At 42.3% G+C, this 16234-nt stretch overlaps 1 protein-coding gene across 1 annotated transcript in view; it reads left to right on the plus strand.

Moving 5' to 3' along the window:
- SNTB2 (syntrophin beta 2) overlaps positions 1 to 16234 on the plus strand; it is a 111638-nt gene that overhangs the window by 69663 nt on the left and 25741 nt on the right. Inside the window, exon 3 of the mRNA XM_075537397.1 lies at positions 5147 to 5357. Coding sequence (XP_075393512.1) covers positions 5147 to 5357 — 211 coding nt within the window. The remainder of the gene's footprint in view (positions 1 to 5146; positions 5358 to 16234) is intronic.

Raw genomic sequence — 16234 nt, forward strand, 5'->3', positions numbered from 1 at the left:
CTTCATTGAGAGTAATAGAAAGGCTTCACTTTCTCACCCCGAAACTTACTTGACATAAGAAGGAAATGTCCCTTTTTCATGTTTCACATCTTTGATTGTTCCCCCATCTAGAGCTGAGAAAGAGTGATGAGCATCAAAGTTCGTCAAGAAAATAAGACATTTCCTCTGTTCCCCAACCTTGAGTCTTCAGAAACTCACTAGATGCTTTTGGTAGTTATAAGTGTTTCATTCTGGAAAGTCAATGAATGCTAAATAAATAATGATGAAGTCCAGGGGAGGGAACTTGAGCCCTGGCCTTAGCAAACAGTATTGTGGGCAGGGTAGAATTTAGCGAGAACAAGATGTTCCTAAGCACAGTTTTCCGGACATGTAAATCGGTTTCCTTTGGGCTGGTTCATCTTCACACTGGCTAGTTTCCATGTAAAATATAAATTTTGACTTTCTGACACAAAACTCTATGTTGATTATTACTTAAGCGATCACTGAAGTATGTCAAAACGTAAGAAGGTTAATAAGTAGGCTAGATTAGAGAATCTATGCTCTCATATGTGTACTTCACCATTGATTGAATTCATCTGGTCAAAATATTTTTCAGGGACGTTTCAGTGGTTTGACTGGAGGCCAAGGCTGTTCATATTGTAGCTGCTCTTTCTCCCATGGACTCAAACAATTACTAGCAAACTGCCTCCCTATTTTTATTAACAGAATAATTGTTGTTGTTTTAAAAGACATAGACTTCAGAAATTACTCTGTACCCATTACCAGATTTAGAGACTTCTGTGACGGCAGTCTTCTCGATTCTGAGATCATGAATCTATTTTGGAGTTTCTTTTCTGTGACTGCTGACTTAATTTGATTCTTATTTCACAATCCCTTTGTGAGAAACACTACCCAAATTTTCTCTTGTGGAAACCAACGGTCCTGCCCTGGACACTAACTTCATTCTTATTGTCATCATTCTCCAGCCTCATGATCTCCATATGCACCACCTTTTATCGTTCTTATCTTATCACAGACGTATGTCCCATGGAATTATTAATACGTAGCATCTCTGACACCAAGATGTTCAGGAGTTAGGCTATATTGAAGGAGACAGGCCTATGAGAGTGCCCAGGAGCTGTATGCCGTGCAGAGGCTTCGTCCTAAGGTGACGATTGTGTGCTGAGGGAAGGATAAACTGATTCCTATCTTTAGTGCTAAGTAGGTCAGTGGGAGGAGGGAGGAGACTTTCTAGTCATGGTTCTGGGACTGAACTTTTAGCATGTGGGGAAAGGATGTTAAGCTGGTTACAGTGCCAAAGGCACCAGGTGAAATTAACAGCCCCTGGAGGAAAATGAGGAGCCTGGTGTTGGCCCTCTCCCACCCAGTTCGGTGAGCTGAGGGGTGGATCTTTGGCTGAGATGAAGGTCGGAAAGTCACTGGCTGCTGGGAATGGGGAATAACCTTGTGCCTTATTCCCCTCTTCAAGGGTGCTTGCAGTCCCTCAGCCTCTGAGAGATTCTGTAACATGCCTGGGGTTTGGTTCTCCTTACACCTCCGGGATTCCACTGTCTTTAGTTCAGTGAACTCACACACCGTCCTCTGATTTCCAGTTCCCAGAGTTGTCATGCAGTCATTCCTCTCCCTGAACTTGTAGGCTTCAGCTTCTTGGCAGCCCCTTCAACTGTGGCTTTAGTGGGGTGTCAGGGAGGGACAATTGCCATCTCACCCAGGAAGTCCTAGAAAATGCTTTTTCTTTCTAAAGTGTAAAATAATTTGCCTTAGCTCCGTTTATGCATTACCTAATCTGGTATTATAATTTGTAGATAACTACTTAACAAATAAATTCACTCTAACGTTTAGCTACTTAAATGATTTTTTGAGTAGTTTCTTGTACTTATTAATTCATCAAAATGGTGAGATGATTCTCCATCTCTTTTCATGCAGTGTTTTGCTATAGGATGTGTTGACTTTTTTAAGTCTTCCTGTAACAATTGGATAAAACTAAAGCCAGATGCATTGCCATCAAGTCAATTCCAGCTCATAGTGTGACTCTGTAGGACAGAGTAGAACTGCTCTTATGGGTTTCCGAGACTGTACATTTTTGTGGTAGTAGAAAGCTGCTTATTTCTCCTTCGGAATGGCTGTTGCATTCAAACAGCTGACCGTGCAGTTAGCAGCCCAACCTGTGCTCCTTCCCCAACTCAAAGCAACCCTAATAAGGGTTCTGAGGCTGTGTTATCTTTATGATAGCCAACAGCCTACTGGTGGTTTTGAACCATCAACCTTACAGTTAGCAGTCTAACATTAGGCTGCACCACCAGGGCTCCTGAGACTCATCTTAAGAAAAATAATAGCTGTTTTATTGGGACATAATCCACATGTCATACAATTTAGTAGTTCAGTCATATTAAAAAGAGTTGTGCAGTCATTATCAGAATCAATTTTAGACTATTTTCTTTTTTCTTTATTCTTTGTTATTAGTTCCCATTTCTTCCTCTACCTCCTCTGCCATATCCCCAAGAAATCATTAATCCAGTTACTATCTGTGTAGATTCACCCATCAGGGATTTCATATACCAAAAAACATTCAAAAACAAAAAGAAGCAAACAAAGCTAACAACAACAACAAAATGAAATAGACATAAGCCTTGATCGAAAAGAAAACAAAACATTCACAACTAGAACAATTTTAAAATGTGTTAAAAGGGAAATCAAATGATAAGATATTACATTTAACTTAGCTATATCTGTCATAATCCACTTTCCAATGCACTCTGCATTTTAGCAAGGCTGTGCACATCCCTGATCTGTGTTCACTAGGAGGGTCAGGGAGTGGCTGAGCAGGTGTATAGTGTAGGTAAATGTATAGTGTGACAGTCCGAAACCCAACTTGGTACATAGGCCCAGCAAGGTTGTGCTGCACTTGTTCTTTGCTTCTGTCTCCAGAGAACCTTTAGGCCTAGGGACACCTCATCTCTGAAGAAGGCACCTCCCCAGGCCTTATTCCCCACTGTGTGCTGCAGTGATTGACTCCATCAGTACTCCTCCATAAAGAACAGTCGGTAGATCTCTTACTTGTCAAAAGTTATCCCCCAAACAAATTGAGGGACTGCTGAATGAGACACAGGACTTGTCAGAGCCTCACTCCGAGTTGGAAGTGGCCTCCAGGGGTCTTACGGTATTGTGTAGCCCTCTTCAAGCAGGTTTCAAGGTGGAACCCTTTTTTCTGAGCATCTCACAGTCTGAGAGGCACATGACAGGATGGTGCTATAGTTAAGGCAATGGGCTCCTCACCAAAGGGTGCTTAGCAGTTTGAACCCCCTTTGGTATTTCTGTGTGAGAAAGACGGGGCAGTCTGCTGCCATAAAAATAGAGAGAGAGCCTTGGAATCCACTGAGGCAGTTCTGCGCTGCCCAAGTGGATCGCTAAGAGCTGGAATCATCTTGGTGACAGCGGGTTTGGTTTCTATCAAACCGGATCCTAGATTCTGTGAAAACACTGCCCCCTTTTCTGATTTTTCAGGCAAGCACTTCATAGTCGGCATCATAGCCCTTCATACATTTTTTAAACTTGGAATTGTGTGTTTGTTAAAATCCCCTTTTTTTTTTAAGCCCTGATTAGACCATAAACTCAGTACTGGTAGAGGCTATGTCTTTTTTCCCTCCCTCCCCACCACAAAACCTGGCATCTAGAAGGTGTTCAACAATGTTTTATTTAAGAAAGGCTAGACTGGCCTGAGTTTAAGTGAGAAAAAATATATACTCAGCATTGAACGTCATTGTTTATTTCTCTACTTTGAATCAATAGAAGATTTAATCATATAATGTTATCTAGACATTAAAAAAAAGTTCAAAAATTTAGGGGGGGGGCTGTAGGATTTTATTTTTAGTTCCAAATTTTTATAAAGAGTAAATCCTTATAGAGGTCTCTGTTTTCTTCACACAGTGAAAATATCAGTTCATTATTTGGCAGTAGTGTTTTGTTTTATTTTAATCTCAAGAAGCCTCTTTACCTGTTTGAAGAGCAAATCGTTTTCCAGTCCGTCCTTCACACATGTTTCTTGTCGTTGATGATAATCAATGTAACAACCCTTCTCCTTCCTCCCTGTAATTCCCTTTCCATTCCTCCTGCTTTTTTGACTCGGGAGTATGTCCAAAGAGTATGTCCCTCACTCCTGTTTCTGTTCCCTTTATAAGCCTGTGGTATTTGGCTGGAAATTGAGCCATGGGGATAAGTTGCATCCCATGCCTGAAGGGTGACTAAGGGCCATGGTCTCAGGGCCTCTTGCTATGTGTGACCAGTAAGCCTGGTGTTTTGGTTGGTTGGTTGGTTTTATGACTTTGGAGTTTTCTTCCACATTTCTCTCCCACTCTATTCTGGAACCTTTTAATGTGGTCCTTTCAGAGCAGTTGGTGGTGGTCACTGGGCACCATCTAGCCCTTCTGCTTCCAGGATCTCAGGTGGAGACTGATGTTTGTGTGGTCCATTAGCCCATTGGACTCATTGTGTGCATGTGTCTTTCAATTTTCTTCCCTCAGCTTTCCTCCAGATAGGGAGAAATCAATAGTTGGACCTTAGATGTATGCTTACAAGCTTTGAAGACTAGTCACTACTCACCAAAGAACATTGTTTTTTGTGAACTATGTTATACACACAATTGACCTCGGTGTGCCGTGAGACTATAATCCTGAGCCCCCGGGCCCAGCAACTTATCCCTTCAAGTTGTTTGGTTATAGCTAAGAGGTTTATGTAACTTTGCCCCCGTATGTTCTACTGTAGTCATGAATATGCTTGCAGCATGGCCCCAAATCTAAGCATTATTTAAAGCATTTTAACATATCAATTCTTTCTTCACAATGTACCTATAAGGTTCCACGTGTATGTGTTGTTTTGATAGCAAGATGAAATGTTCTACTCTAGACTGAACAACAAACAGGTCATGACATTAACACATTGACCCAGCAGTTAGTCTTTCTGTTGACTATCCTCACACATGTGGTTTTCTTTGGAAATGAACTCTAGGGAATTGAGAGGAAGTGCCTCTATTCTAGGAATGTAAAAAGTCAAGAGGAATTGGAGTTATGTATGTAGAAACCTAGGCAAGTTGGATAACTTCTGATCTAGCTCACCTTTTCTTTCTTTCTTTCTTTCTTTTTCCACACAGATTGATAGAACTCCATTCTCCTGACAGCAGGAACACCTTGATCCTCCGGTGCAAAGATACGGCCACAGCCCACTCCTGGTTCGTAGCTATCCACACCAACATAATGGCTCTCCTCCCACAGGTGTTGGCTGAACTCAATGCCATGCTTGGTGCCACCAGTACGGCAGGAGGCAGCAAGGAGGTCAAGCACATTGCCTGGCTGGCAGAACAGGTAGGCTGGGAGGCAGGCCTGGCTGTTGCCTGGTCCCCATTCAGATCCAGGTAGATTTTCCGTTTCATATTTCTATTATGTTTATCTTGCAGTTAGGGCTTAGTTATCTAATCTGTAGGTAATTGTGTTTGTTTGTAAGTTTCTTGTTTAGCTTGACTTTTATTCCTGCCTTTCTTTTAACTACTTTTTGCTAGTTAACCTGTCCCAGCAGAAGATTGACTTCCGGTGATAATCGCCATCAAACAAAAGAAAAAAGATCTCACTGCAATCAAGATGATGCCAACTCATAATGACCTTTTAGGGCAGGGTAGAACTGCCCCTTTGTCTTTATAGGAGCAGCCTTTCTCTTGAGGAGCGGCTGCTGGATTCAAACTGCTGACTTTGAGGATCACAACCCAATGGGTAACCACTGTGCCACCAGGGAGCCCTAGTGGCATGGTGGTTATGCATTAGGCTGTACACCTTTGAATTAGCAGTTCGAAACCACCAGCTAGCTGCTCCTACTGAGAAAGTTGAGCTTCTACTCCTGTAAAGAATTAAGAGTTTCGGGAAGCCCCCAGGGGCAGTACTACCTTGAGCTATAGGGTAGCAATGAGTTGGAATTGACTTCGATGGCAGTGAGTTTAATCATCATCACAGTATAATTAAAAAGAGGTTCTCATTACCATCTCTTCCCTGGAGGAAGCCCACCTACCTACCCAACTTCCCTTGAGTTGATTCCATCCAGCCCAGAGCAACCCTCTATAGGGTTTCTGAGGCTGGATCTCTCTCTCTCTCTCTCTCTCTCTCTCTCTCTCTCTCACTTTTTCTCACTGCTGTCCAGTCCATTCTGACTTACAGTGACCCTGTAGGACAGAGTAGAACTGCCCGTATGGCTTCTGAGAGGAACTCTATGGTCAGCAGTCCAGTGCATATCATACGGTACCACCAGGGTTCCTTCCCTTAATGAAAGGGAGGTAATAGTCATCATTTTGATCAGCAATTGACAAATGTGTTCTGTAAGGGACCAGATAATTGCAGTTCCTCAACTTTGTTGCTAGAACAAGCAAAAAAGGCTGTCGACAATATGAAAATGAGTAGTCCTGGCTGTGTCCCAATAAAATTTTACTGGAACTAAAGATGATGGGCCAGATTTGGTCCAAATGCCCTAGCTTGTCAGTCTCTGCTCTCAACTATCAGCAGAATTTCCTGGGGCAGCTCTAGGAAACATTAAAACCTCCAAAGTATTGGCCGTGCCACCAGGCAGATGTCCAGCTCCCCTCCTTAGCTCAAGGGCTAAAGAACAGGAAGACCTACGTGCGAATTAGGCGAGGAGTAAGGAAAGCATTCAGAATCAGAAGGGAGGCCAAAAGTGACAGGTGGGATTAGAGCATTTCTTTCTGCTTTCCTTTTGGGTCCTTCCCAGAGGGAATCGAGAGAAGAAGGTTAGACTGGGGATTCATGAATATTGAAACGCTAGCTCTGTTTTGAAAAATGCTGGCTTTAGAACTTTGAGAAGGTTTCGCATCTCTTTGAATCCTAGTTGAACCTTTGTGTAGCTGCAAAGGTGTAGAGATTGGACGACATCGCTGGACTCCAAGTGTCAAAATCAATCCAGGGAGAATTGTGTTCTTTCCTTTTTGTTTTGTTGTGTGTGAGATAGTTTCCCAGGATGGCCCTCACTCCAGCCAAGTGTTCGTTTGGTAGGTGTATGGTGGGATGAGCCCTAGTGACTTAGGGTTTACACATTGGACTTCTAACTGCAAGGTCAGCAGTTTGAAACCACCAGCTGCTCAGTGGGAAGATGTTTTCTATTCCCATAAAGAGTTACGGTCTCAGAAACCAAGAGGGGCAGTTCTACCCTGTCCTGTAGAGTCGCTATGAGTCGAATTGACTCGATGACAGTCTGGTTTGGTTTTATGGTGGGACCTGATTATTTACTTTGGTAGTTCCCCGGGTGCTTCAGCTGTGGGGCCAGTGTTGGAATTCACTAGTCCTCTTTTTTCCTCCAGCTCTGAAATTTTTTGAACTTCTCAAGTAACGAACAGTTAGTACCACAATTTTTCCCCCTGAAACAACTAGAATATGCAGAGAAGAAACTGATGACAGCATCATGGGATAAGTGCTTATAACTTGGAAACTACCATTTTTATCCGTGCTTATCATCATGCATATGTTACTGCATGCTCGTCAGAAAACTGGGTGGAGGGTCAACTGTTCTGTGCCTTCAGCAGTGTTAGGAATCCTCGTGACTACAATGTAGCATATTCAGTTGGCTCAAACGTCAAAGTCTAAGAAGTTAATGCCTCTTTCTCCCAGGCAGATGGCCAGCTTTATTCCTTTGTGCAGAATGCTCTGAACATTTCTTTATGCAAATAATAGCAATCCTTTTTTAAAGATTGTATACGATACACACTTTTCTATACGTTGCCCTCCTCTTATCCATTAAACTTTATATCTGAAGATCTTTCCAAATCAGTACAGAAGACTGATCAATTCTTTTTTATTTTTTAATGAGTATGGACTCTATTCCATTATATGGTTCTAGTTAGTAATCGCTCCTTGCGATGTTCTTAAACTGCTTTCCAGTTGTGAACGGTGATGAATAAACTTAGAGCTTGCTCCGTCCCATGTGCTCTCTGGACTCCTTAGCGCCTGAGTACAGCTTTAGCAGACACCCAGGAAACACATTTTACCTGACTGCACTGGGTTCTTAAGAGGCTTCTGATAGTGAGCAGGAAAACGTTGGTTTGTAAGAGATTTGTTCCTAAATTGCACATTAGATCCTGAGTTTGAACCGTGAAGAGTGTGTAGAGTAAAGGCTGTTTCTATGCCTGTTGGATAAGTTCCCAGAAGTGCTGGCTCACCATCACATGTGGCTGTATGAACTGTGAGTGAGTGGCATCGAACTACAAACGTTCACCTCACACAGCTCTTCTCTTCTGAGAGTCCAGTAGCAGCCTAGCTAGGAGGTTCCAGTCCCGACTCTCTCATGAGGTTCAGTCCTTCTGTCAGACAGAGTGCTAGTGAGGCAGGGGCTGGACCGGGGTTGGTGGATCTACTTGCACAATGATTCACATGGCTGTTCATGGAGGCCTCAGTCCCTCCTCATGCATGCCTTGCCACAGAGCTGCCTACGTGTCCTCCTGACATGGCAGCTACTTGTCCTCCATGTGTGATCTGAGAGAGAAAACAAGAAGGAAACTGCAGGGCCTTTTATGACCAAATCTTAGAAGACAAACACCATCATAGCTGCTTTCTTCTTTTCTTTTCTTTTCTTTTCTTTTTTAAACATTTTATTAGGGGCTCATACAACTCATCACAATCCATACATATACATACATCAATTGTATAAAGCACATCTGTACAGTCTTTGCCCTAATTTTCTTTTTTGTTTCTCCTCTTTTCTTTTTTCACATTTTATTAGGGGCTCATACAACTCTTATCACAATCCATACATATACATACATCAATTGTATAAAGCACACCTGCACATTCCCTGCCCCAATCATTCTCAAAGCATTTACTCTCCACTTAAGCCCTTTGCATCAGGTCCTCTTTTTTTTTTTCCCTCCCTCCCCTCTCCCCTCTCCCTCATGTGCCCTTGGTAATTTATACCTCGTTATTTTGTCATATCTTGCCCTATCCGGAGTCTCCCTTCCCAGCCTTCTCTGCCGTCTATCTCCCAGGGAGGAGGTCACATGTGGATCCTTGTAATCAGTTCCCCCTTTCCAACCCACTCATCCTCCACTCTCCCATCATCTCCCCTCACACCCTTGGTCCTGAAGGTATCATCCACCCTGGATTCCCTGTGCCTCCAGTCCCCATATGTACCAGTGTACAGCCTCTGTCCTATCCAGCCCTGCAAGGTAGAATTCGGATCATGGTAGTTGGGGGGAGGAAGCATCCAGGATCTGGGGGAAAGCTGTGTTCTTCATCGGTACTACCTCGCACCCTGACTGACCCATCTCCTCTCCTAAACCCCTCTAAGAGGGGATCTCCAGTGGCCGACACTTGGGCCTTGGGTCTCCACTCTGCAGTTCCCCCTTCATTCACACACACACACACACACACACACACACACACACATATATATATATATATATATATATATCTTTTTTGCATGATGCCTTATACCTGGTCCCTTTGGCACCTTGTGATCGTACTGACTGGTGTGCTTCTTCCATGTGGGCTTTTTTACTTCTGAGCTAGATGGCCGCTTGTTCACCTTCAAGCCTTTAAGACCCCAGACACTATCTCTTTTGATAGCCAGACACCATCAGCTTTCTTCACCACATTTGCTTATGCACCCATTTGTCTTCAGCGATCCTATCATGGATGTGTGCAGCCAATGATAAGATTTTTTGTTCTTTGATGCCTGATAACTGATCCCTTCGGGACCACTCGATCACACAGGCTGGTGTGTTCTTCCATGTGGGCTTTGTTGCTTCTGAGCTAGATGGCCACTTGTTTATCTTCAAGCCTTTAAGACCCCAGTCACTATCTCTTTTGATAGCCGGGCACCATCAGCTTTCTTCACCACATTTACTTTTTCACCCACTTTGACTCCAGCAATTGTGTCGGGAGAGTGAGCATCATAGAGTTCCAATATAATAAAAGAAAGTATTCATGCATTGAGGGAGTGTTTGAGGAGAGGCCCAAGGTCCTTCTGCCACCTTAATACTTAACCTATAAATACAGACACATAGATCTATTTCCCCATCCTCCTATATATATTTGCATGTACATGTCTTTGTCTAGACCTCCATGAATGCCCTTTGACTCCTAGCTCTTTCCTCCATCTCCCTTGACTTTCCTCCTGCCCTACTACCATGCTTCGTCGCCACCTGGGCTAGAGTATACCTCTTCTCTACGCAACCTGCCACTCCCCCCTCTCTACCATTTGGGGTCCCATGTTGTTCCCTTGTCCCTGTGTTTGTTAACACCACTTCCTTACCCCCCCCGACCCCCCCCACCCCAAGTCCCCCCGGTCTTCTTTTCTTTAAAAGCAAGTCGGTAAGTCCAGGTTATATCCAAGAAGAAATTTAAATTCCACCTTTTGAGGAGAAGAGTGTGGACATATTTTAAAACTACCACAGAGTGTACACCTAGAGTTGTAAAGGGAAAAAAAGAAAAGAGTGTACACATTTATGATTCAGAGGAATATGTCTCCCCCGCCCCCAGGAATATTTTCTTATACTCTCCCAGCAATGTCTGACAGTTGCCAGACTTCACAGGAGCCTGATTTGAGCTGCACTACGTAATGAAAGCAAGGAGAAAAATAAAGTCACTAGTTTATCACGATCTCCCTTTTATGATTTTATTTACACTTGTGTTAGAAGACTTTTTGTGTTACGAGACTATTTTCCACAAATCCTTACTGCCTTCGGACAACCTGGCCTGTTACTGTTGATAAGTAGGTGCCCAGTAGTGGGTTGGTTGGTTGGTTTTTCCCTTTGCCCAGTCATTCCTCTTTACCCATGGATTTCCTGTTTGCACATTTGTCTACTTTAAAAAATGCTTTTGTAACTCCAAAAGCAGTTATCATAGCTCTTTGGTTCTCATTCATAGACATGGACAGAGCAGTCACAACTCGTTTCCCCGGAGATTTCCAGCTGTAGAACAAGATGACACTGCCTTCTTGTTGCAATGCTCATCCTGTAAACTGTCTTTTACATGGCCGACTGAGTGGCGCATGTGTTACATTGTTGTACTTCAGGAAATGATTTTCCTGTTTCACTTGGGCCCCAACGGTGGTACAGAGGTGCTAGTTGGGGTGCCTTGCAGAGAAAACATGTTAGGTTCAGGCATGACTTAAGAGTTACAGAACTCTGGGCCATGAGTTGAATTGTTAACAAATCAAAAATATTTATTACATAACGTGTCTTTACAGAAACATATGTAAAGCAAGATTGTGTACTGATTAGTTGGTAAGCATTCAACTGAGGTTTGCAGAATCCAATCCTGAGTTTCCCAGGGAACATCAGTTCTGTCTTCACTAATTTAGCATCCACAGGACTGTATAGACCATAACTACAGCAGCAGCATATGATGATGAAAGAATGAAACATTACTAATTAGAAGGTACTGTCCCAGAGCAGGAGCTCAGGGTTGGGACAGAATAGCAAGTGGAGAAGTTGGAACCTCTTTTAAAATCACACCAAAATATGGTTTCTTTTATTTTCGCTTTTTGAAGTAGTTGTTCGGGTTCCCCAAGTCAGATCTCAGTGTCAGAAATGTTCCAACAAGGCTTGATCCCGTGTCCCCGAGGTGTTACAGAATGAGCTTTTGTAGCTGATAAAAGTTGGAGTAGACAAGTACCAAAGCCCTTTCTAACTCCTGAGATTGTTTCATTCTGTGAATATAAAAACGACCAAGAAAAGTTGACATCCCGTAACCTGTTTCAGCTGGGCCAGCCTCCCTCTTTTCAAGAGGTAACATTCTCTAATGAGCTTGCAAAATGAAACTATTCCAGTTACACTAAGAAGTGTTCGACATTGGAGGCAGATTAAATTTAAGGAAGGATAATTCATTTACTACTAAACGATCTCCTCAATTTATCTTTTTCTGTTATTTTATGTTGTCATAAATTGGATAACCTCTATACTACAGAGAAGTAGCTGCTCATTAAATTGTCTGCATAGAAATGTTTCTCCTTTAATGATATTAGTTTTCATATGATTGATAGTTCACCTTTGGTTATGTTTCTAACAAGAAATGTTCTCTGAGTCTCCCTATGGGGACACACGTTATTTCTAGACTCATGTTTTGAAGCATTTGGGTGTTAAGCAGAAAACCCTGAGAGCCCAAGAGAAGTTTTATTTTAGCCCTTCCTGCTTTATCCCTGATGGGGCCCAAGTTGTGTAAAGACACCAAGTTGGAACATAGACATTAGGTCAGCGTTTGTGGAATGGTTTCTTTGATTCCTGCTATTTTCTTTCTTGATTATTAAATAAATACCAGAAGTACGTTGTCTTTCAAACGACTTACAGGGTTAAGGCCTCAAGGGAATACATAACAGTAGTTACGTGCCATCTTGTCAGTCCTGATTCAGAAGGGCCTGAAGTACATCAGAATGAAACACTACCCAGTCGTGTGCCATCCTCACAATTGTTAAGTTTGAGCTCATTGTTGCAGCACCTGTGTCAATCCATCCCATCCAGTGTCTTCCCCTTTTTCCGCTGTCCTTGCACTCTACAAAGCATGGTGTTCTTTTCCAGGGACTGTTCTCTCCGGGTAGCATGTCCAAAGTAAATGAGACCAAGTCTCACTATCTTCCCTTCTAAGGAACATTCTGGATGCACTACTTCCGGGACAGATCCGTTTGTTCTGGCAGTGTGTGGTTGGCATATTCAATAGTCTTCTCCAATACCATAATTCAGAGACATTAATTCTTCGCTGATCTTCATTATCCAACTTTCACTTGCATATGAGGTGATTGAAGAAAACATGGTTTGGATCAGATGCACCTTAGACATCAAAGTGAATTCGTTGCTCTTCGTCGCTTTAAAGAGATCTTGTGCTACAGAGTGACTTAAGTGCTTCGTCATTTTGTTGACGCATTTCAATTGATATTCCATAAATTCTTGGAGCCTGTTTCCTTCCTTCTTTCCAAAACAATATTTGGAAAAGGCTTTTGTCCACAGCTTTATTTGTTAAAACACGGATGCTAGCATTAGTGTCTCTTTTTCCTCTAGCCAATAACTCGATAGTAGAGCCCAGGGTTGCCTATCCTAATACCACAACCAAGCACAGCACACTGTATTTAGCAGGCAGCATTGCAACTCCTGTGAAAGCAAACGCTCATTGTAGATGTTAAGGCAAATAGGCAGAAAGGATGACTCAGTTGGGTTTCATTTTTCCCCAATGGCAGTTGTTTTTAAGCAACAAAAAACAAAACAAAGAGGCTATCAAGGAAATGTCTGGTGATTGTGCATTAACACCAAAGTTGCCATGGAGAGGTCTGAGGGGCTGGCTCCAATCCCAACTATGGCCACCTGCCCCTCCCCCCAGAAGAATGTATTTCAGAGGACAACACTGAATCTGCAGCTCAGGGAGAGGGACGTGTCTGATCAGAGTACATGGGAGCAATTGCAGGGGGGGGAAGAGTAGAGCACATCCTCGCCCACCAAGCCTTGAGGACAATATTCCCACTCAGAGCAGCTAATGCACAGAGAAGACCATGTAGCCAGCCCCACTATGAGACATGACATCCCTCACTGACCCATAGCCCTACAGGGGACAACACTGGAGACAGTGTGGGAATTCGGCCCGATCTGATCCCACCACACTGAGGCAAAACACTAAGGGCACCAAAGATAGACTTTAGGCCCGGGGTTGGCACACCATCAGACTCGACTGGAAAACACTCCTAAAGACCAACAAACAGTCCTTGAACTAACTACAAGCTTTTCTTTCTTGTGTTTTGTTTGGTTTTTGTCATTGGCTTTTTGTTGTTGTTTTGTTTTGTTTTGTTGCTTGGTTTTGCTGTCTTGTTTTTGTGCATGTTATCTCCGTAGGTCTGTCTAAATAAGATAGGTTGGATGACCAATCTGAAGGAGAAAGTAACGGGACCGACAGTTCCAGGGGGACATGGGAGAGGGGGTGGTGTGGGGAAGGAAGTGGTGTTATAAAACTCAGGGACGGGAACAAGTGATCCAAATCTGTGGTGAGCAGGGTGTAGGAGGTGTGGTAGGGTGTGACCAAGGATAATGTAACCGAGAGGAATTACTGAAACCCAAATGAAGGTTGACATGATAGTGGGACAAGAGGAAAGTCGAAGGAAATAGAGGAAAGAGTTAGGAGGCAAATGGCATTTATAGAGGTCTAGATAAAGGCATGTACATATGTTAATATATATGAGGATGAGGAAATAGATCTATGTGCATATATGTACAGGTTTAGTATTAAGGTAGCAGATGGACATTGGGCCTCCACTCAAGTACTTCCTCAATGCAAGAATACTTTTGTATTGGTCTGGGTACTTTAGAGAAACAAATCCACAAAATGCATATATAAGAGAAAGTTTTATATAAAGGTTAAGTGCACATCAAGAAAACAGCCCAACCCAGTGCTGCCCAAGCCCACAAGTCCAACATTAACCCATATGTCCAACACCAATCCACAAAGTCCTCTTCCATCTCACAAAACAGATGCAATGATGCTGACTGCAGGAAGCAAGCCAAGTCAGTGCATGTGTAAGCATCTCAGCGCTGGCAGGGGTCTCCACACAGGTGCTCCAGCACCCAGGGCTGCATCGGGGTAGGTCCATGTGGCTTCTCCTCAGGGATGTCTTGCAGGAAGTGAGCCTTGACAGCTAAAACAGTTAACTGACTAAGGCAACTGCACCCTGGTCCGACCATCAGAAAGCAAGAGACCCGAGAACTATGAACCCGAGGCTCAATAAGTGTGATGTTGTCACACCGTGAACCTTACCAGGTATTTACTTCACAAGAAGCCAAGCAGTCTGACAGGAAAACCTTAGGTAAACTTCCTTTGATTGCCTGCACATAGTACAGATAAAATTCCTTCAAAACTATAACCTTTTCATTTCAATTTCGAATATCAATATCTAATATAATTAATAATATCAGTAGCATAATCTACAATATCTGGTTCTTTACAGAATATGTTTGTGAACCCAGAATAGGAGTGAAAACTTTTTTTTTTTTAATAGTGTCTTGCAGGGAGGGGGGAGGGGAGAGAGAGAGAGAGAAAGAGACAGACTCCTGAGTCGGAGTGAAAACTCTTAAAGAATTTCAGGAAGAGGAATTAAATTTAAATTAATTTAGTTAAGGAGCTCATTTAAATGAAATGTATTGTCTTATGACTCTTAGGCAATTTGCTTAACGTCTATCCATCTCTGTTCCTTAAACATCAAATGAGTAAAGTTAATTTGGAGCATCCATTTCAGTCTGGCTGGCCTAGAATTCCATGAAAACTGAAAATACTGCCTTTGGCTATAATGAATGTGTTTCCAATAGAAATTTTAATAATAGCTTGTTAAGGCAAATAACTTCTATAGAGCTGTTATTTTATTTAAAATGTACATGATTAGGATAAACAAACAAAAAACGGTTCTGATCATTATTTTAAAACAGGTTAAAAAATAAAACTATGGCTGTTGCTGATTCCTTTTTCAATAGCACAGAAGATTTGTGGAGATCATACTTTTATTCAAGTCTCTGTGGAAGATGAATAATAAAATGTTTATTGATGTAAAAAAAGCAAATAAGAATAACAAAGGACTCAAAGCAAACCAAACTCACTGCCAGCAAGTCTATGCTGACTCACAACTCATAACCGTAACTCTGGATGGGGAGAAAGCCTCGTCTTTGCCCCACAGAGCGCCTGGTAGTTTATACCCCTTCAGTCTGCCGCCCAATGTGTAACCATTACCGTACCAAGACTCCGCTAAAGGACTCGAGCCTATAGAGACAGTAACTAGATCAATTACTAGTAGGAACTATTAGATTAATCACTAGAGAATAACTAGATTAATTAATAATTACCTAGGGGTGTGGTAGGGAGGATTTGGGGAAGTACAATAAGGAATATGAGAAGAAAATGTCCTGAAATTGATTGTGGTGGTGATTGTACAACTTTTTTTTAATTTAATTTAACTTGTTTAACAATTTATTGGGGCTCATACAATTCTTATCACAGTTCATACATATACATACATCAATTGTATAAAGCACATCTGTACAGTCTTTGCCCTAATCATTCTTTCTCCTCTTTTCTTTTTTTACATTTTATTAGGGGCTCATACAACTCTTATCACAATCCATATACATACATACATCAATTGTATAAAGCACATCCATACATTCCCTGCCCCAATCATTCTCAAAGCATTTGCCTCTCCACTTAAGCCCCTTGCATCAGGTTCTCTTTTT

This window comes from Tenrec ecaudatus, chromosome 18, assembly GCF_050624435.1.
Source record: "Tenrec ecaudatus isolate mTenEca1 chromosome 18, mTenEca1.hap1, whole genome shotgun sequence".
Lineage (NCBI taxonomy): Eukaryota > Metazoa > Chordata > Mammalia > Afrosoricida > Tenrecidae > Tenrec > Tenrec ecaudatus.